Raw genomic sequence first — 22,820 nt, 5'->3', positions numbered from 1 at the left:
AGGAGCTTACGGGGCCACAGACACAAAGTGGCTGGGGGGATGACAATTACAGTGCCACCCCAAAGGGAAGGGCATGGGCATGTCCTGCCTCAGGATATGGGGAGTGTCCCCATCACCACAGAGGGAATTCACACTGGTGGGGTGTTGGGAATACACTAAATGAGGAGTGTAGTAAGTAGGAACTGACAAGGTAGCCGTTGTTACCACCACAGCCCCATGCGTCACAGGAACTGAGGTGAAGTGGGAAACCAGGCCTTGAACAGATGGAACTCCAGGAAGGCCCAACTTCACCCATGCCTGCTGAAAGACCCCAGTATATGAAGCCGCCATACCTGAAGGAGCAAGCAGAGGCCCCGTGAGTGCAACACACTTCCAGTGTCTGGCCCCTCTTTTGCCTGATGAATCAGATGAAGGAGCAGAAGGAGATATTTCCTTGGAAGAGGAAACAGCAAGATGAGGGAGCTTACAAAGAGGAAGGAAGGACGACAAAGGATTGGCCGCCAAGGGAGTCGTCGGGGGCGTGTAACCCTCTGCCAAAGCTTTGGAAGCCTTCCCCCTAGATTGCTTCCTCCCCTCTTACCTCCCCCACTGCTCAGATGACCACACACATTACAAGTCAGGGTTCTTGTACACTCATGCACAGCATTTAGCACAAAGGGCGTGAGGGTCTACATCAACAGTGGAGCGAAAACTCCCACACTTTTACCCCCTATTTCTGAGCATACTCTCTGAGAGGAGGTCTTTTGGGGCTTTGGTAAAATCTTGGGCTTGCATTACAACAGAAGTATACACCAATTATATCAACAATCAACACGATAAGGAAAGATCTCATTGTAGGTTGAAAAAGGTAAACAACAGCAGTGGTCGGGCTGAGAGGTGAAACACATCCTTACTTGACAGTGGCCGAAAGCAAATGGAATTCAACGGCCGTTTTTCATCCTACGCTGAAAGTAATTCCTAATGTAAAGGACTGAGGGTTTGTATATCATGTAGGAAAAGCCTCAATTTTCCTTGCCAGTGTGCCCACAGTCCAGTTGAGAAAGCTAAAAATTTCTGGGACTTTAAAAATGTTCTTGAATAAGTGGTTCAATTTATGGGATGAGAAGATCCTTGCAGATGCAAATGCCGAGCACTCGAAGAATCCACTAATCCAGAGAAGACCCCTGGGAGGAGGTAGTATGCTCTAAGGAATGAGCATCTCTAGTAGCACAGAATTTTATACCTCTTCAAGGAGCTTCAAAGGGAGTATGCGGATGAAGCTTTTCCTTGATCCCTTTTCTTAGCCAGCCTCTCTCCAACCTCTCGAGGTATATACCTTCTTAAAAGGAGAGAGGACTATCTTGGGAAGTCCGACACCATTAGGAGTATATTTCCTCATGGGAAAAGTAGAGGATGAAGAAACTGGAGTGGCAGGCATGAAAAATTCAGGGAAGTTTGACAAGAAAAACTTCAACAATAAGGTATAAGCAAAACAGGGAGCTGTCTCTTGATCCACTGGCATTCTCTTCCAAAGAAATCGGGCACAACGAATTGTCCTTATCTGCATGGTTGAAGGCTTCTCCTAAGAAAAACCATTGATCTTCCATCTGGGCATCTAATGGGCGCTAACAAATGAAGGAGAAGTAGATGGTTGGTGCACTAACTCTGGCTAAGTGTTCCTGCTACCTGGCGGCCAAGCACCCCGCAGCGGGGCACTGAGAGGACAGGTGCAGGCCAAGAGGACAGTTCCAGGTGCCAAGTGGTCCAAAGAAGCAGATAGCCCAACTGGAGCAGGCGCTAAATGTCCTGAGGGAGATGGGAAACGGAGGAAGCATCAGCTGCCAAGGACGGGTGCTTAACAAAGACATCAGGGTGCTTATGCGACGAAACATGCTCTAAACCAGAGAAAGACCCCAGGCTATCCCAAGTCCAGGGATGATGACCTGTCTTAGGCACTGAAGAATGAACCTTGAAGCTACAAGAAGGCTGAGGGATATTTCTGATTTCCCTGTAGTACTTCTTAACAGGAGGAGAACTGTCACCACCGAATCCTGTGCTCTGTCGATGCCTGGGGACAATCTACAGGCTCGACGGAGGGGGGAACTGTCTGCGGGCAAACCCCACCAGCCTCCCTTGGACTTTCAGTATGTCTTCTGCCCGGTGCAGGGGAACAGGACAGGGACCTTTGTGTAGGAGCAAAGGTCAGACAAACAGCCACTTCCTTGAAAGTCCCACACTATCACAAGGCACTGCACTACTATCACGTTTGAAAGACAACCTCCCCACAAAAGACCTGAAAGAGGTCCCTAACTCTACTATAGTATTCGCAAGAAAATCTAACTTTGTGTCAAACTTAGAATCGAGACTGGCAATGTTGTGAGGATTAGAAGCATGGGTGCCTGGAATCGGAGTTACAGGTTAAGGTGTAGGAGGGTTAAGGATCGGGGACATGATAGAAGGTTGAGAAGGACAAGCAAATCCGCAACTACTTTAGGAGAAGCTTCTAAAGAAGCCCTACTTCCAGCCCTGAGAGTCACTTTCCTCTTCCTATCTCTAGTAAGCTTATCTAGGTGCGATCTTAAAATTTTCCATTTGCTTTCATCCCAATCCTTACACTCTGAACATCAACTCTTTTGAATATTCCTGCTCCTTGCACTTAATAGATTTGGTCTGCAAATCACAAGAGAATTTGGGTAACCTAGTCTTACCCACCCTTCTACACAATATCTAATGCTAGGAGAGATGGAGTCTGATAAGATGAACTAAAGTAATAGCTAATTATGTATACCAATGCACCACAAAATCAACTGAGTACATCACCAAAATACTGGAAAATATCCAAGACAATAACGCATGATGACTGCCAAAAACCACAGATGTTAGTCAGGGGAGCTGGCAGAAAACGAATTGGAACCCTCTGCAGTTTTGTACCTATCGTTCCTGGAAGTGGGCGGGTCCTTTTCATCTACACTAGCAACGGTGGCACCACCTCAAAATTTGAATTTTTGACTACCGTGGTAAGAAGCTTTCAGCTATATGTAATTGCTTGGTAAGTTACATATGTAAAAATTTCATTTAATGACAATTAGGCAAAATGATGTACCACTTATCAAAAAAAAAAAAAACCTGTCATGGCAAAAAAAAGGGTAGCAACAATTCAAATAGAATGCACTATATATCTTTTCACAACTATAAAATCTTTGACAGTAAAGTTGAAGTTAATCACAAACCTATGTTTAGAATGACATGTTACTGTAATTTTCACTGAACAGTTATATATACAGCTAAAGTACACTATATAAGATATATGTGAACCATACTAGCATTTATTATAAATTGTATGTATGTGACTGTACTGAAATGATTACAGTAAGTTCAGAAAAAAAGAATATAAAGAATATTAAAACCATACTAGATTACAGAATTCTTAAAATACCCAGAATCACAGTTTCATATCTAGGTACTACGTTATAACATCGTAACATAAAAAACATGATATTGTAATGATACAATTAAGTTTGTTCATACTTACCTGGCAGATATATATATAGCTGTATTTTCCGAAGTCCGACAGAAATTAAAAAAAAACTTACGACACACGTAGTGGGAGTCAGGTGGTTAGTACCCATTCCCGCCGCTGGGAGGCGGGTATCAGGAATCATTCCCATTTTCTATTCATAATTTTATTTCCACTGTCTCCTGAGGGGAGGTGGGTGGGTACTTAATTATATATATCTGCCAGGTAAGTATGAACAAACTTAATTGTATCATTACAATATCATTTTGTTCATGAAACTTACCTGTCGATATATATATAGCTGAATCCCACCTTTGGTGGTGGGAGTAGACAGCAATAGAAGATTTTAGGAAACATATATATGCAGATAACTGATATCTTGATTCCTTACCTGTTAGCATAGCTGACTTCGTGGTTACTGCCGCGTAAGTCTGCTTGTGCTATTAGAGTTGCCAGCGAGGTAGAGACCTATATAGCTGGTGCACTCAGGATGATCTGTCAACGGGGGCGTGACCACGATGTGACTAGACCATTGACCATACAATGAGGGCAACGAAGTAAAAAACACCTGGCCTAGTCTACCAAAGGTATACCACTAAACTAGACTAAAGAAGGGAGATCCGCCTCGGCGGTCAACCCCACAACAACCACACACGATTAAAGCTCACCTAACCACTAAAGGAAAGGATGAGTGCTACCTCCTGCCCCCAAAACAGTGTCTGCAGCGACGTATGGTCCAAGCGACGAGCAATGTTTCGTATGTCGCTTTCACCTCCCGCAGGTAGTGTGAAGCGAACACGAGTTGCTCCGCCAATATGTGGCACTCAAATGTCACTGAGTGCCATATTCCTGTTGAAAGGATCTATCGAGGTCGAAATAGCCCTCACCTCGTGGGCATTCACTTTTAACAGTTTCATGTCACTATCACTACATGTGGAATGAGCTTCCTTAATGGTGTCTCTCAAGAAGAAAGAAAGCGCGTTCTGTTTGACATGGGAAGATCGGGCTTCTTAACCGAGCACCACAAGTTGCCCGAAGGTCCTCTACAGTCCTTCGTTCTGTCTAGATAGAATTTGAGAGCCCTGACAGGGCACAGGACTCTCTCTGGCTCATTACCACGATCTCTGTCAAACCCTTGATTTCAAATGTCTTGGGCCAAGGGTTGGACGGGTTTTCGTTCTTTGCTAAGAACAAAGGGCTTAAAGAACAAACAGCATCAGAGTTCTTAAACCCAACATGCTTGCTTATAGCCTGGATCTCACTAACTCTCTTCGCCGTCGCCAGAGCAGTTAGAAAAAGTGTCTTCCTTGTCAGGTTTTCTAAGCGAAGCTAAGTTGAGCGGTTCAAAAATACGGACGTCAAAAACTTTAGAACAATGTCTAAGTTCCAAGAAGGGACTCTTGGTTGGGGTACCTTCGAAGTCTCGAAAGACTTAAGAAGATCATGAAGGTCTCTGTTGTTGGCTAAGTCCAGTCCTCTATGCCTAAAGACTACAGAAAGCACACTTCTGTAGCCTTTTATCGTAGGCAGGGGGCCGCTAAGCGAACTTCATTTCTCAAGTAGAGAAGGAAGTCTGCGATCTGGCTCACAGAGGTAGAGGTGGAGGAAATGTCTTTCTTCCTGCACCAGCTCCGGAAAACACAGCCCACTTGGATTGGTATACGGCAATAGAAGAAGGTCTTCTTGCCGTTGCGATTGCTTTCGCCACTGGTCTTGAAAAACCCCTCGCTCTGGCCAACTTCTGGATAGTCTGAACGCAGTCAGACTCAGAGCGGGGAGGTTTTTGTGATACCTCTCGAAGTGGGGCTGTTTGAGTAGATCTATCCTTGGAGGCAGAGTCCTCGGAAAGTCTACAAGAAAGGACATGACCTCTGTGAACCAGTCGGTCGCTGGCCAGAAGGGGGCGATGAGAGTCATCCTCGTTCCCTCTGATGCCGCGAATTTTCTTATCACTTCCCCTAGGGACCTTGAACGGGGGAAAGGCATATACGTCTAGTCCCGTCCAGTCCCAAAGAAGGGCGTCTACTGCCTACTGCTCCTGGGTCTAGAACTGGTGAGCAGTACAGCGGGAGTCTCGTTGTCCTGGAAGTTGCGAAGATGTCTACGAGAGGACATCCCCATAACTTCCACAACCTCTGGCATATTTCCTGATGAAGAGTCCACTCCGTTGGCAGAAGTTGACCTTGTCGACTGAGCAGATCTGCACGGACGTTTTCTACCCCTGATATGAATCTCGTCAGTATAGAGACGTCGTGTGCCTTCGCCCATAACAGGATCTCCTTTGCAAGGAAGAACAGGATCGAGAGTGGGTTCCTCCCTGTTTCTTGAGATATGCCAGGGCTGTGGTGTTGTCCGAGTTGATCTGCACCACATTGCCGGAGACTTCGTTCTGAAAGAACTGGAGCGCCAGATGAACTGCTGCCAGCTCCTTGAGGTTTATGTGCCAGGACACCTGTTCCCCTCTCCAGGTGCCTGACACTTCCTCCCCCCCCAGTGTTGCCTTCCCCACCCCGTGGAAGGACGCGTCGGAAAACAACACTAGGTCGGGGTTCTGAAGCTTGAGGGAAAGACCCTCTGCGAGCTTCAAAGGTCGGTCCACCATCTTAGGTGTCCCTTTCTTTACCTCTTCTGATAACACCAGAATCTGAATCCAAAGTGGTTTTGGTGCTTCCAATTGTCGGCAAGGAAGAATTGAAGAGGTCCTGAGGTGCAACCTCCCTAGGGAAACAAACTTCTCCAGTGAGGAAATGGTCCCCAGCAGACTCATCCATTCCTCACCGAGCATGAATCCTTCCCCAGAAAGGTTGACACTTTGCTTAGGCAATCTAGTTGTCGCCCCTGGGACGCGGAAAAGCCCGAAAAGCCACTGAGTCCATCTGAATCCCCAGATAGACTAAAGACTGAGAAGGGGTCAGATGTGACTTTTCGAGGTTCACCAGAAGCCCGCCCCAGGGACTTCGTTAACGTCAACGTCGTGTGAAGGTCCTCCAGACAACCGGTCTTTCGAGGAGGCTCGTACGAGCCAGTCGTCCAGGTAGAGAGAGATCCTGACATTGGAAAGATGAAGCCACCTCGCAATGTTCTTCATCAGTAGGGTGAATACCATGGGGAGCAGTTGCTGAGTCCAAAGCAGAGAGCCCTGAATTGGAACACTTTTCCTTTCAGGACAAACCGCAGGTATTTCCTGGGACTGGGGGTGGATGGGACGTGGAAATACGCGTCCTGGAGATCTAGTGAAGCCATCCAATTCCCCCGGTCTCAAAGCTCCCATCACTGACTGAGGTGTCTCCATCTTGAACCTCTGCTTGATGACAAAGAGTTCAGGCTGCTGACATCGAGTACCGGTCGCCATTCCCCCCCCGACTGCTTTGGCACCAGGAACAGTCTGTTGTAAAAATCCGGGGGGAATTCAAGTCGGAGACCGGTTCTACGGCGTGTTTCACGATCATCTGATCTAACAGATCGTAAAGCACTTGTTGTTTTTCTCCCCGATAGGAAGGAGACATGTCCCTGGGTGTCGTAGACAGCGGGGGTGGTTTGCAGGAACGGGATCCGGTAACCCTTCTTTAAGATGTCCACGGATTTGTCCGCACCTCTCTTCTTCCCAGGCTTGCGCAAAAAGCTGAAGCCTGGCTCCTCCAACCGGTGACTGAAGGACTTCTGCTTCACTTCTTGTTCTTGGCCAGCGCCGTGGCTCTGCCTCTGGAAGTGCCTCTTCCTCGAGGGGCTGGTCTCGAGAAGAACTACCTCGAAACGGGCTTCGATTTCTTGATAATCGAAACTCCCGAGGACGAAGGAACCGCAGTCTCCTTGAAGATTGTGCGAGGAGATCTTGCGTGGCCTTCTCCTGTAGACTGGTCGCAATGTCTTTTAACCATAGCCTGGGGGAAGAGATGATCCGAAAAAGGAGCGAAGAGCAAGTCTGCTTTCTGTGATGGAGAACAGATTTCGCTGTAAAATTGCAAAACAGGGATCTCTTCTTCAAGAGCCCTGTGCAAAAGTGAGCTGTAAGCTCCTCCGAACCATCTCTGACGGCCTTGTCCATGCACGACATTACGCTGACAGCTCCCCCAGACTAATCGAGTCGGAACTCCTAGACTTGGCATCCAGAAACTCCCAAACACCAATCTAGAAAATTGAAGACCTCTAACGTCCGAAAGAGGCCGCCTTTAAGGTGGTAGTCCATTTCCGTAGTTGACCATGAAACTTTCGAAGAGGACAGTGACGACCTCCTCGAGGCATCCACAATGCTGGCGAAGTCTCCTTGGGCTGACGAGGAAGTCTAATACCTACGTCTTCTCCCGTCTCGTACCAAATGCCAGCCTTCCACTAAGTCTCGAAGGTGGCAGGGCAAAAGAAGTCTTTCCCTGAGACTTCCTTTTCTCCATCCAGTCATGGACCTTACGAAGAGCCCTCTTAGTTGAAAGGGACTTCTTCATCCTGACGATGCCGAGACCTTGTTGATCTTGGACGAAGAAAGTTGAAGAGGAGAGCGAGGTAGCCTCCGGGTGAAACGTCTCTCCAAACTCTGATTGAAGAAGGCGGGTCAAAACCTGGTAGTCGGAAGAGACTGCCGCCAAAGGTTTCTCGTCATCCACTTCAACCGAAGCGTCACTAACCTCTGCTCCGACACAGATGAAGTTGGAGGCAAATAGGCTGGACCAAGACTATCTGGTCTAAGTTTCCACGAGGCGCGTTGCTGTGAAGTGGAAGGTAAAGCTGACTCATTAATAGGAGCTCCGGTCGAATCTCTAAGACCCGGAGCAAAACTTGCAAAGACTCATCACAAACAGGTGGGGGGCGACGAAACTCCCACAATCTTCGTCCACCCGAGCGTCCGCTGCGCACACCTGGCGTCCACTGGCGCACACTGGCGTCCACTGGCGCATACCTGGCGTCCACTGGCGCACGCCTGGCTGCAACTAGCGCGGGATTGGCGTCCACTCGCGCGCTGCTGGCGTCCGCTGGAGCACGCTTGGCGTCCACTGGCGTGCGAATGACATTAACTAAGGCGCGCTTAACATCTCGTGCGCGCTCTGCTTCCGCTGGAGCACTCTTAGATGCAACTGGCGTTCGCTTGGCTTCTGACCGAGCGTCAGGAACAAAGTGAACTTGCACCGAAGCGTTCACGCAAGTATCAAGCTCTCGCACCGCAAGCTTACGAGCGGGTAATACCGCTTCATGCGCCGAGCGAGCAAAATCCTCTTCACGTTCTCCAGAGAGCCGCTGGGGAGTCGCACGAACTCTAGCAGGCGAAGAAAGTGGAGAGATAGACGAGCGAGGAGAGGGGGAGGGAGACCTTCTAGATCTCTTCACAGGAAGACGGTCATCCTTTCTCCTGGACGTGGTTGCGTCCCTTTCTTAGCAAGAGCATCAGCAAGCTGTTGCTGCAAAGAGCGCAGGATCTTCTCAGTAGGAAGAGGATTCCTTGTCAGGTGACGGGCTGATCCTGTGAGAAGGCGAGGGGCGAGGGGACGCCTTCTTCCTTCTCCCAGAAACTGCCGTAGAACGCGCTCGAGAGCGACTGGGGCGCTCCACAAAGTCATCATCCGATGACTCCTTACGCTTCTTCTGTGGCGGAAAGCAGCGAACACACTCTCAGGCGAAGATCGCCTCTCGAGAGCCAAAACTGGACGTGAAGCGTCACGATCACCAACGCTCCTTTTCAGCGGGCGTGAAATAGAATGCGAGCTCCACCCCTTGTGCGGGGGGGGAAGGCCTCTGAAGAAGAGAAACACTCTTTCAGGAGGCGTGCATGCGCACGCTCTTTGGCAGTTTGTGTAACGTCCACAGATACTGCCGAAGGCACGTCAGATCGGTGGGCGTTCCCCGTAACCCTCCTGCGGCTTTCGACATGCCCTCTCCCTGAAACCTGGGAGTCCGGCAGCGGTCCTAGGCCTAGCGGCGAATGGGGCCGATCTGACGCACCCTCCACCAACGAAGGAGCACTGTCTACTGCACTTTGCACCTTCACTTTTGCCTTCTAAGGCGAGCACTTTAGATTCTAAATTACGAATCGACTCTAAGATAAGTGTAAGGGTATTACCCTCTACAGACACTGCTTCGGGAGGCCCGAAGGCAACACTACAGGGTTAGGAGTAGTGATTAAAGGAGGGTTAGTAGGAGAAACATGAGCTTCCTGCCGTTTACCTGAAACGCTCCTGGGAGAGACCTCCTTAACCTATCCCGTTCAAGCTTACGCAGATAGGACTCATACGCTCTCCATCCAGAATCAGAAAGACACTCACATTCTTTGCAGCGACTTTCATACATGCAATCATGCTCTCTGCAACTCTTACACAAAGTATGAGGGTCTACTGATGCTTCAGTAGCCTACCTCGACAATCACTCCTGGTACAAAACCTGGCGCTAGCCGAACTAGAACCAGACATCTTATTTAAGAGAAATCAAGCCAAAATCAATCAAATCCACAATTAACGTGTGCCTAGCCACCGATCCAAAAGTCAAGATACCAAAAAAATCAAAAAGGGGTACTTATAGTAGCCAAGTTTCCTAAATTCAAGACGGAGGTGCTGACTGTGTTTACAACACCGGCGACAGAAAAATTATGAATAGAAAATGGGAATGATTCCTGATTACCCCCGCCTCCCAGCGGCGGGAATGGGTACTAACCACCTGACTCCCACTACGTGTGGTCGTAAGTTTTTTTTTAATTTCTGTCGGACTTCGGAAAATACAGCTATCTATATATCTGACAGGTAAGTTTCATGAACAAACTACATATTCATATATCTTTACTGAAGCTAACTTCAGACTTCAGTAATTATCTGGAAGCTATTTACCAATGTGAAACCACAGGCATGACAGAACACCATAGACAAGAGTGCAGCTGTCTCACTATCAGTGATAACTGGCAATGTATGTAATCGATGGGTGTGAATGCTCTGAGGGTGAAATCCCTAACCATGTGAGTTAGTATACTCAGTTCTTAACTGCTGGGCAATACAAGATTGTTAAAATTAGAGGAATAAGAGTAAAACACTCCTAGTGAAGCTATTTGCGGTACCATATCATAACTAAAGATTGAGAATAAAGGCAATAGCGAGTAAGTAAGATTAATTTGAGATAAATGTTAGTCACATTAATGGAAGAGAACTCAAACCTCTGCAAAAATGATAGGTTATAGAAATAGCTTCATACAATTAACCAGAGTTGACAATAAATCAGAAAATGAGATATTTTTAAGAGATAATACAATACAGTACGTACTAAAGTTGCAAAATGAGGGGTGACTGGAAAGGAAACAAGATTTTGAAATTAGAACAATGACAGGCACACAAGGCCATAGGAAAAGGATATTAGAACATATTATAAGGTCAATATTAAAGTCCTTTCACCCACAGGCTTATGATCTATCACTGAAACAGCCTTACCTTCCTATAAAAAAAAAAGCACCAATAAAACAAAAATAAGATGACACATCCAACATGTATGTCATGCTAGATAACTCAGATGAAAATAAAACAAAGGAGATGAAAATGGCTCAAGAATAAGCTAGAAATAAAAGTTATTTTTTTCTGTTTTCTGATTTGAACTACACTAGGTTTTACAACTGTCATTTTTTTAAGTCTTTGTAGATATGAGGAATACACTTTATCCAAAACTAGGCAGCTTTCCTTCAATTCCTGCTTGACACTTCTTGAATAATATAGGTAGTTGAGATGCAACTGACAGTCTCATATTTGCCTTCACAACTGCACTTTTTCAATTATATAGCTAAGCATTAAAAAAAAACCTACCCACAGGATATGATATTTAAATTATACACGCTTCAAGAATCAAGCACTGTCTATAATGATCAAGATATCACTGACTTGCATGTTCTTTTCACCCAGCAACGTAATCGATAACAGCAAAAGTGTGGCTTCTACAAAGCACTGGAGTTGGTACTACAGGTTCTTTATACTGTCCCTAAGTTAAATGGCTTTCTGCCTTTTACTTTCCCTCCAGTTCTCAATGTCCAACTTCTTTAACTTTACATTGCCCCAGTTTTTATCAGGAAGTCAAAACAAAATTCTTCTAGACAGCCTCTTGAGTCTAGGCATGAGCATAGATGGTCTCGTTCAACCACTTTTTTTTAATACAGTATGGTAACGACATTCTGATTAATTAAAAACCATTCAAAGCCCATACTTCCAAAATTAAAAGGACTTAGGATGAAGTGAAGGTTTACTATAGACTGAAACTTGAAGTTTGTTTGTTACAATGAGGGTGAAGGCATCCTAACATGGAAATAAAAATCTACAAAGAAACATCTATTAAAGCTAATAATACTAACAGGATTCATATTTACTTTCGAATGGCACCTAGAATTACAAAGAAACGGATACCTTTGCATAAATTATGTGCACAAAATCATAATACAGTACAACGATGTCCATGAGTTTTGAAGAATACACAGTAGACCAATCATTATCATTCCTAATAAAGTCTAAATGAAACAAAAATTCCTCTTGAAACAAAAGACTGCTATAACTGTTCTAAGATGAATTATTCTAAATTGTTTGAAAAATGGCAATATACCTGAAGGAAGCAGGAAGAATGATGTCGTGATCTTGGTCTCTGTAGTACTGTAGCTCAGCATCTGTATGACTTCGGACACGCGGGACTCCTCCAGCCCTCTTTTTCCCGCTTGATTTACTCCCCAAAGCATCTTGAGGCATTCTATACTAAAGTAAACCCTACAAACAAAACATAAAATTTAGAAGACTTCAAGTGCATACCATTATTATATACTCTAAGCAACTTATTCTACCTGTTTTTGAACTTCTGAGTGCCACTCACAGACTATACATATAAAAATAAAATAAATTTTTTATTAATTTGTATTTTTCATAGCTAACAAGCCACTCACAGACTCTATACATATAAGAATACATTTTTTTTTAATTTGTATTTTTCACAGCTAACAAACCTGAGGTCTTAACAGTAGGTCAAATCTTTTGGCACCAGCTGGAGACCGGTTAAAAACAAAAACTAACTGTAAATGCAAGGAATCTGATGCGTAGTTGAGGTGGAAGAGTCAGAGACTGCGCTAGAATCCAGTGACGCACCATCAGTCTTCCAACCCAGGATGAAACATAAGAGGGGTGGCTAGAGGTGGGCAGTCTATGTTAAGATCTTAGATTTGTTAGCTATGAAAAATACAAATCAATTTAAAATTTATCATTTGTTCATATGTGGAACAAACCATTAGTCTTAACATTAAGATAGGTTCACACTTGGAGGGAGGTATGAGAATCCTGAACCAACTGGAGGTTCGGCACACCTGATCATTCTTCTTAGAAATGAGAATTCATCAGAAGAGGACCTAAGCCTTTGAGATATTAGATATGTGGATATTTAACACTGTCCAATAGGTTTAAATACAATGAAACGTGTCCAGATTCACTGCATAACAAAAGTCAAAATAACTATCTGTTCAAGTAACAAACAATGTTAGCCACAAGAAACAGGTTTGTCACCACTCCTCACTCCCCTTGCTGGAGAGGAACTGAAGCTACTGAGAAGCAGATTGTGTTTTAAAGAACATAAAAAGTGATGTATAGTATAGCTGCAAGACTCATCTGCATCAAACCAGTTCCAGTGTATGATGTGTCTATTCTTCAAACTGCCTGTAGGTATGAAGATAGGAGAGAGGGGAAAGAAATGAGACCATCATCTCATTTATTCCCTACTCCTTACGATCATCTTGGGCAAGATACAAAGTGTCCCGCCAGGGCACCAGATGAGTTACACTTGTTAAACAGGGACCACTGGACCCCAGGAAAAAGTGTCCAAAGATCTGTGGGCAACATCCTTCAGGTAGAAAAAAGTGAAAGTGGTTTGATGCAGTCAGGAACCAGCATTCAAAATCCTATGAACAGATAAGTTCTTCTTAACGTCAGGAAGGAACCTATTCCTCTGGTGTCATGGGCTTCTGCATGCACCGAATTGGTGACAGAACTTGACAATGAGGAGTAGGCTTGCCTAATCACCCAAAAGGGTATTCTAGGACACCTCTTTCGTGGCCTGGCTTGTGTTAACATAAAGTCTACGACACCTAAGCTCCAAGTTACAACCCTCTCAGATAACAACACATTGCTTTGACGGGTCAAAGCATAAACTCTTGAACGTTGCTGATAACAAACTCCACACCATAAGGAATGGAAAAGGAGGCTAATCTGTTTCCCTGATCCATGAAAATCTGGGTCTTAACCACGAATTCCAGGGCAAATTTGAAAGCCAACCCCTTGAGGATTTATGTCATAAGCCTGACCATGGAGCTCTCCAACTTTTCCAAGGAAGCCAAGGTCAGAAGGAAACTAATTCCAAAGTCAGCTTCCTGTAAGACGATTGACGCATAGGCTCAAAGGAGCTCGAGTGAGACTACTCTGTACCAGAGTAAGGTCCCACATAGGAGGTCTGAGTTCCTAGGAGAAATACGACCACTCAAAGCTCTTGAACTGCATAAAGAATTCCCAGGGCAATGTGATGTCAACATCTTCAGATGAACTACATAATCACAAGCCAGCCCTGTAGGCCCTCACCAGTAAAAACAGAAAGAATTTCCTCTGTTCTGAAAATGATCCTGATCATTACCTTCAGAAAAGAAACTCTGAGTGGAGAGAAATCCCTTCGATGGCACCAATCACAGCAGATGGTTCATCTTGGATAAGGCTGACGAAGATCCTCTGAAGTAGCCTTTACGTCTCAGTCGCTTGCTCCACAGAAATTAGCTCTCGCTCGAAAGAGATACTGGACAGGCTCCAGACATGAAGAGATAAAGATCCTACTGATTGGTGATATCTCTCCACACAAGACTAGCGGAAAAGGTTGTGCTCAGGAGGAATCTCTCTTGGCCACTCAGCTTGGAGCCACAAGGAGCTATTAAGGTCATCCTAAAACTTTGGCACTCATTACAGTACGTACTCTGTTCAGGACATGATGGAACAGGCAGAACACTTGCTGGTCCATGGGCTGGAGGAGAGGGGTGGTGTTAGGCGGAAGATAAAGAACCTTGATAAACGAATACTCCACTAGGATATCTTCCTCGAGGCCAGGAGGGTGAGCAGGGGCATTGTCCAACACCAGCAGACATTTCAGAGGGAGGCGCTTCTCTTCCAAGAATTTCTTCATTGTCGGGCCAAAAATGTTATTGTTAGTATACAATAAGGTTTTGTACATACTTACCTGGCAGATATATACTTAGCTATACGTCTCTGACGTCACGACAGAATTCAAAACTCGCGGCACACGCGACAGGTAGGTCAGGTGATCTACCTTACCCGCCGCTGGGTGGCGGCTGTAAGAAACCAATCTCCCTTTCCAGCCAGAATTTTTCCTTCCACCGGTCTCCTGAGGGAGGCTGGGCGGGCCATCAATCGTATATATCTGCAGGTAAGTATGTACAAAACCTTATTGTATACTAACAATAACATTTTTGTACATGAACTTTCCTGTCAGATATATACTTAGCTGATTGACACCCTTGGTGGAGGGAAAGAGACAGCAATATAAATATGGAAAAAAGGGGAAAACAACACTAGTTGTAGGATGTAAATACAACCTTGGTTCTTACCTGTTTAGGCAGAAGACTTCGTAGTTACTGTCTATGAGTCTGCGTTGCCTTAAGAGCTTCAGCGAGGGCGTGACCTACAGCTGACAGACTCTTTGGGTCTATCAAAGGGATTTGGTTATCCGCTTACTTGATAGAATCCGAGCAGGATCTGTCAACGGGGATTCGCCCACTTATATGACAGAACCTAACCACTATCATTGCAAGGAGCTCAAACAAACCGATCACCTAACCAATCTAATCATTGTTAGACTACGAAATGAAAAAACATGCCTACCCGCATGTTCTTTCAAACAACCAAAAACTTACAACCTAACAGGGGAAAAAATATATACTACAAAGGATATGTCTCAGCTCCCTGCCCCAGCACCGAATCCGCCGATACGTACGGGCCTAACCCGAAGCACTTTTCATACGTAATTTTGAACGTCTCTCAGATAGTGGTTTGCAAAGACTGAGTTGCAACGCCAGAATGTTGCCTTCATAATATTACTCAGGGATATGTTTTTGTTAAAAGTCAATGACGTGGCAATAGCTCTTACCTCATGAGCTTTGACCTTAAGAACTTTGAATTGACTTTCATCACATATCGCATGCGCTTCTTTCACCAGGCTTCTGATAAAGAAAGAAAGCGCATTCTTCGAAAGAGTCCTCCTTGGATCTCTTACAGAGCACCAAAGGTTGACATCATTGCCCCTTAAGTTTTTTTCTTTCTCTGTAGATAGAATTTTTAAACTTCGTACTGGCAAAGCGACCTCTCTGCTTCCTCGCCTACTAATGCAGACAAGCCTTGTACTGCAAAGCTCCTAGGCCAAGGATTTGCGGGTTCTCGTTCTTGGCCAAGAACGAAGGAAGGAACGAACAGATAGCTGCATCTCCTCTGAATCCCACATTTCCTTCTAGTGCATGGAGTTCACTAACCCTCTTTGCGGAAGCCAATGCCATGAGAAAAAATTGTCTTCTTCGTGAGGTCTCTAAACGAGGCAAGACTGAGGCGGTTCGAACTTATTGGACCTCAGGTAACGTAGCACTACATCCAGATTCCAACTCGGAATCCCTGGAGAAACCTCTTGGATGTTTCAAACGATCTTATTAGATCATGAAGGTCCTTATCTTCTGAAATGTTTAAGTTTTCTGTGCCTTAAACACTGCAGATAGCATGCTACGATAGCCTTTAATGGTTGATACCGCCAATCCACTTTCTTCCCTAAGGAAAAGTAAGAAGTCTGCTATTTGGGTCACAGAGGTACTGGAAGAGGAAAAGTGATGGTTCCTACACCATCGCCGAAAGACGTCCCACTTCGATTGGTAGACTCTAAGGGTAGAAGGCCTTCTTGCTGCTGCGATAGCCGTTGCAACTCTTGCAGAAAAGCCTCTCGTTCTGACCAAACTTTTGACAGTCTGAAGCCAGTCAGATCTAGAGCGGGGAGGTTTTTGTGATACCTCTCGAAGTGGGGTTGTCTGAGCAGATCGATCCTCTGTGGTAATGTTCTCGGAAGATCTACTAACCATTCCAGTACCTCTGTGAACCATACTTGTGCGGGCCAGAACGGGCTACCAGCGTCATCCTTGCTCGCCTCCGATTCTGCAAATTTCTTTAGAGTCCTCTCCCAGTATCTTGAATGGAGGAAAAGCAATACATGTCTAGACCCTTCCAATCTAGTAGAAACGCGTCTATCGACACTGCCCTCGGGTCCGATATCGGAGAGCAGTAGTTGGCTATCCTCGCATTCTTGGCTTGTGGCGAAAGAGGTCTATATGAGGCTTGCCCAAAGCTTCCACAGGTCCTGGCAAACATCCTCGTGAAGAGTCACTCTGCAGGCAGGACTTGATCTTTCCTGCTTAGGAGGTCTGCCTCTGACGTTCTTTTCTCCTGTACGAACCTGGTAAGGAGACAAATCTTCCTTTGCTCTGCCCAAAGCAGAAGTTCTTTTGCTGTCTCGTACAGGGAGAAAGAGTGAGTCCCCCCCTGCTTCCTGATGTAAAGCCAGGGCCGTGGTGTTGTCCGAGTTGATCTGTACTGCTGAAGCTAGGACGTGGGGCTCGAAAGCTTTCAAAGCTAGCCAAACCGCCATCAGCTCCTTCTTGTTGATGTGCCAGGTCACCTGTTCCTTCTTCCAGGTGCCTGACACTTCTCTTGAGCCGAGGCGTTGCTCCCCAACCTGTTTCCGAGGCGTCGGAATACAACACTTGGTTGGGGTTTCGGAATGTGAAGGGACATCCCTTCTGCAAACCTGCAGAGGGTTGGCCCACCAAGAGAGGTCCTTCTTGATTTCCCCTTGAGATCTCGAAGGAGAACTCTAGGTTTTGCGAAACGACACCTCCAGTTTCGATGTAGAAAGAACTGGAGAGGTCTGAGGTGCAACCTTCCTAGAGAAAGGAATTGCTCCAACGAGGAGAGTGTCCCCAACAAACTCATCCACTCCCTCGCTGTGCATACTTCTTTCTCTAGGAAGGCTTTGACTTTCTCTGACCCTCGGGCTATCCGTTCTGGAGACGGAAAAGCCCGAAAATCCAGAGAAGCCATCCGAATCCCCAGATAGATACGATCTTGACTGGGGATCAACTGAGACTTTTGAAAGTTCACCAAAAGTCCCAGAGAACTTGCCATGAAAGAGTCTTTTGTAGGTCCTCCAAACATCTTTTCTGCGACTTGGCTCTGATTAGCCAGTCCGTCTAAGTAAGGGACACTCTGACTCCCTCCAAATGTAGCCATCTTGCTACATTTTTCATTAGGCCTGTGAAGACCTGAGGGGCTGTTGAAAGGCCGAAGCACAAAGCCCTGAACTGGAATATCCTTCCTCCATCATGAACCTGAGGTATTCCTTGAAGAGGATGGATAGGCACATGGAAGTAAGCGTCCTGAAGATCTAGGGACACATCCAGTCCCTTGGCCGAAGGGCCGCCAACACTGAGGATGTCGTCTCCCAGGCGAACTTCCTCTTTTCTACAAAGAAATTCAGGGCGCTTACATCCAGAACCGGTCTCCATCCTCCTGAGGCTTTTGGAACTAGAAAAAGGCGGTTGTAAAAGCCCGCTGAGCAAGGGTCGCTCACTAGCTCTATAGCCTCTTTCTCGAACATTTGTTCCACTGCTTGTGTTAAAGCAAGGCTCATGATGGGATCCCACTGTACCTGGCCACCAACTCCCTCGGAGTCGTTGTCAACGGTGGTCTTTCCGTAAAGGGAATCAGATATCCTTTCCGGATAATCGAGAGAGGTTCCATGTCCGCTCCTCTCTTTGCCCAGGCTTCCGAGAATCTTAGAAGTCCTGGCACCTACTGGTGTTTGGAGGACTACTTCCCTACTTCTTAGCTCTGGCAGAGCGTGAGAAGGATCTACCTCTCTTGAAAGGTCTATTACCTCTCGAGGTAGAGGCTCTAGAAGGAGGGCCCCCTCGAAAGGGCTCCTGTCTAGCTGGAGTCTCCTTCTTCGTCTTCGTCTGGAAGGAGGGTCCTAGGCTTTCCGTGCCGACTGCGCGAGCATGTCCTGAGTCGCCTTCGCAGAGATAGATCCTGAGATGTCCTGTATTATCTTCTTCGGAAATAGCAGAGGCGAGAGCTGCGAATACAGAAGAGAGGCTCTTTGGGCATGCGAAACAGACTTAGTCAGAAAAGAGCAGAAGACTGATCTCTTCTTAAGGATCCCTGCTCCAAACAGGAGGCTATTTCGCTCGATCCATCTCTAACTGCTTTATCAATGCACGTTAGAACACTGTTGAGATCTTCTGGCGAAATAGCATCCGGGTTCTGAGTCTTCTTAGCCAAAGACCCCCAAAGACCAGTCAAGGAAGTTGAAGACTTCCAAGACTCTAACATTCCCTTCAGCAGGTGGTCAAGCTCGTTCATAGCCCAGGTAGTCTTAGCAGACAAAAGAGCAGCGTCGTGCTGCATCTACCAGAGAAGAGAAGTCCGCATCCGCCGATGAAGGAAGACCAGGCCTAGGGGTTCTCCAGACTCGTACCAAAATCCCAGTCTGCCCGTAAAGCTTGGGAAGGAGGGAAAGAAAAAACACAGTCTTCCCTTTCTCTTCCTTAGGAAGCAGCCAATCATCCAGCAAAATTCTCAATAGCCTTCTTCATTGAGATGGTTGGCTTCATCCTCACACAAGAGGAAACTTTCGTCTCTTCGAAGTCGAGTAATAAAGAGAAGGAGATACGGAGGAGCGACGGGAGTAAGGGAGTCTCCAAACTCTTGAAGAAGGAGGTCTGTAAGGATCTTATAGGACGAAACTGACGAGTCCTTCACCAAATCCTCTTCTGAAGGTTTCAACTTCATCCACTGAAGAACCCTCCGCTTCTTATGAGGGCAGTTAGCCTTCTCTAAAGAAGTGCGCCTGTCCAGAGAGTGTCTAGTAGCAGACTGGCGCCTATCAGGGGAAGCCAAAGTTTCTGGGAGAGCTCCTCTCGAATGAGTCCTTCCTACTCTGATGAGTGCGTGCTCTTTGATCCTTAATCCTACTCCTAGAATTCCGGGCTTCCAAAGGGGACGCCTGCTAGGAGAGGAGAGCCTACTATGCTCAAGGCGCTTCTCAGGATCCATGCGCCTGTTCAAAGGAGAGCGGCTGCCAGGCGAGCTGCGCCTACCATGAGGCGAACGCCTACTAGGCTCTTGGCGCCTACTTACAGGAGAGCGAAGCCCTGGAGAAGGTCGCCTACTAGGAGACCGGCGTCTACCATGCTCCACAAACTTTCGATCCAGACTTGTGTGTCTCTTCAAAGGTAGTCTCCCAGAAGAGACATATCTTTCAGGCTCTACACGCCTGTCCCTGAACAGAGCGGCTAAAAGGAGAGCCGCGCCTATCCTCCGCACCACGCTTGGGAGCGGAAGAGCGTCTACTTGGGGGAGTAGCGCCTACTAGGCTCAAGGCGCCTAACAAAAGGCGAGATCCTGTCTCTTGACGAATCCATCAAAGAGTAGGCTCTCTTATCCGGAGAATGAAGGATCTTCGGAAATGAGCGAGAAGCCGACGACGACTGTACGCCTGTCCTTTCCGACGACGTCCTTGTCTTTTAGACGAAACGCCTAACTAGGCGCTAGATCCCTTCCTACTGGAGAGATGTAGTCACCAGGAGAAAGCTTCTTGGGCGATTGACCGCCTGGAAGACGACAAGCGCCTGCCGAGGGAAGAACGCCCCTCCTTCCATCCGCTGATACAGGAGAGAGAACCGACTCTGACTGAGACGGTAACACAGGCGAAGGAATCCTAGACTTCTTGACAGGGTAGAGAGACGTCTTTCCGACGCGTTCCTCCTGCCAAGGAGCCCGCCAGCGCCGAAATCTGCGCTTGCAGTCCAGCAAGAATTCGAGCTGGAGATCTTGCAAAATCCTCCACCGGAGAAGAGGCTCGAAGCCTACTATGAGGCGAGAACTCCTGCTCCCTCCTGGGTTTCTTGATCTCTACTTCCGGCTCTTCTGGAAAAACTTCCGGGCTGGAAGGAAAGGCGCCAGGAGCCTTCCAGGCTCTCTTCAGCGGTCGCGAAGAATCCGAGGCGCTCCATCCCATCTTCTAGGCGAAGGTGAGGAAGAAGAGAAAAAGCATTGGCGCAATACCTCCTTCTTCGCGCGAACAAGGGCAGCCTGGGTACGAGCATCAGGATCTACGAGGGGACGCCTGATCGGTGGGAGTTCTCCCTAACCTTCCTGCGGCTGTTGACTTTCCTCCTCCACTGGGACTGGGAGTCTGGAAGAGGTCTAGGCCTGGAAGCATTAAGGAGCCGATCAGACTGCACCCTCCACTGCACTGGGGTCACTGCACACTTCACCTTCACTACTCTTTACCTTGCAACGAACGAATCTTCTTTCCATGCTTAAGGATCGTGGCTTCTCATGGTTTGCCACTTCCGTAGTCGTATCCTTAGGTTCGAAGCAGGGCGCAGGAGCTGAAACTGGAGAAGGTTCTAATGCTACAACAGGATTTTCTTCTACCTCGCTAATACGAGACTTACTAGAACTCCTAGACGAAGCCTTTCTCACCTGTCTTTCTCTAACTTCCTCAAGTAGGAAGAAAGAGCCTTCCATTCACCCTCATCCAACTTCTCACACTCATTACACGGGTTAACAAAAGAACATTCTTTCCCTCTACATTTAAAGCAAACTGTGTGAGGATCTACCGTAGCTTTCGGTAGTCTCACCTTGCGTTCATCCATAGAGCACACCCTAAACATAGAAGATTTCTTAACCTCTCCTAACTCAGGACATCTCGAAATCAAAGAAAAATCCAAATCAATATCCAAAAACAATCCACAAATGCGTATGCCAAGCCAACAGATCAGGTACTTCACCGAAAGTCAGTCCAAATAAATCCACGGCAACGAGAATCGAATAAAGCTGTCAGGAGGTAACAACCACAGGTGTAGTCGTCACTGGCGACAGAAAAATTCTGGCTGGAAAGGGAGATTGGTTCTTACAGCCGCCACCCAGCGGCGGGTAAGGTAGATCACCTGACCTACCTGTCGCGTGTGCCGCGAGTTTTTGAATTCTGTCATGACGTCAAGAGACGTATAGCTAAGTATATATCTGACAGGAAAGTTCATGTACAAAACAGAGATTTACCCACTCCGTGAACAAAAGTCTCATTACCCAGGCTTTCGCATTAGCCCTCCACATCACTGGAAGCTTCTCCTTAAGCACTTTGTGGGCCTTGAAGGCTCGAGGAGTCTCCAAATGATACACAAGTAGGGGCTTCACCTTGCAATCCCCACTGGCGTTCAAACAAAGTGCGAACGTAAGCCTGTCTTTCATAGGCTTATGCCCGGGTAGCTTCTTCTCTTCCTACGTGATGTATGTCCGACGAGGCATTTTTTTCCAAAAAAGGCCAGTCTCATCACAGTTGAAGACTTGCTGAGAACTGTAGCCTTCATTGATCGTCATCTCGTCGAACGTCTTAATAAGGGACTTCGGCCGCTTTCGTGTCTGAGCTGGCCACCTCCACATGCCGCACCACCGAATGGATGCCAGTCCATTTACGGAATTTTTCGAACCACCCATGAGAAGCCTTGAACTCTGGGGTTGGCGTCGATGTCCCTTCTCCATCGTCTTCGGCCTGGGCGATCAAATCGATGAAAATAGCGCTGGCCTTGTGGCAGATTGCCGTCTCCATTATCGTATCGCCAGCGATTTCTGTCTTTTATCCAGTCAAGAAGCAGCCTTTCCATTTCATCGTGCATGTGGCTCCTCTTGCTGGACAAAATAGTCACGCCCTTGGAAGGTGTTGCTGCTTTGATGACATCCTTCTGCTTAAGGATGGTGCCTATTGTCGACGAGATTTCGGCCGTATTCCTTGGTGATCACACTCAATCGCACACCAGCTTCATACTTTTTAATTATCTCCATCTTCATCTCCAAAGAAAGCATCCTCTTCTTTCCGTGGAACTTCAACTTTCTTGGGACCCATGACTATGTATATACTGTACGTAATTATGTTACGTAGTATACGTATGTAGTAAAGTTCTCACACAACACGATAAAGTATAATGCAATGAAATCACTTAACAAATTTACGTTAATAAACGAAATCGTACAGAACGAACGAATTCCGCGTGCTTACGATACCGATGATGCTGCGAAGTGGCCGAAAAAGCACACCGCTATGTAGATGCATGATAGGATCATGGGAGAGATGCTGACCAATAGGAGAGAAGGATCTTATGGCAGTGACTAGCATCAGGAACCAATGGGAGAGCGGGAGGATGGTGGTGAGTCTACTCAGTTGGCGGCGCGCGAGTTTTAAAATTGTTATTGGTGGT

At 46.6% G+C, this 22,820-nt stretch overlaps 1 protein-coding gene across 5 annotated transcripts in view; it reads right to left on the bottom strand.

Moving 5' to 3' along the window:
* Positions 1-22,820, bottom strand: part of LOC135219151 (WD repeat-containing protein 37-like) — a 280,381-nt gene that overhangs the window by 237,138 nt on the left and 20,423 nt on the right. For all 5 annotated transcript variants that reach the window (XR_010315383.1, XM_064255663.1, XM_064255665.1 and 2 more), the window contains exon 2: positions 12,041-12,198. Coding sequence is in view for 4 of the 5 variants with exons in the window: in XM_064255663.1 (XP_064111733.1) it covers positions 12,041-12,180 (140 nt within the window). In the remaining variant the exon portion in view is untranslated. The remainder of the gene's footprint in view (positions 1-12,040; positions 12,199-22,820) is intronic.

Source organism: Macrobrachium nipponense, chromosome 1 (assembly GCF_015104395.2).
Source record: "Macrobrachium nipponense isolate FS-2020 chromosome 1, ASM1510439v2, whole genome shotgun sequence".
In the NCBI taxonomy this organism is placed as follows: Eukaryota; Metazoa; Arthropoda; class Malacostraca; order Decapoda; family Palaemonidae; genus Macrobrachium; species Macrobrachium nipponense.
The sequence above is the reverse complement of the archived record's forward strand: the minus strand, read 5'-3'. Positions and strand labels throughout refer to the sequence as shown.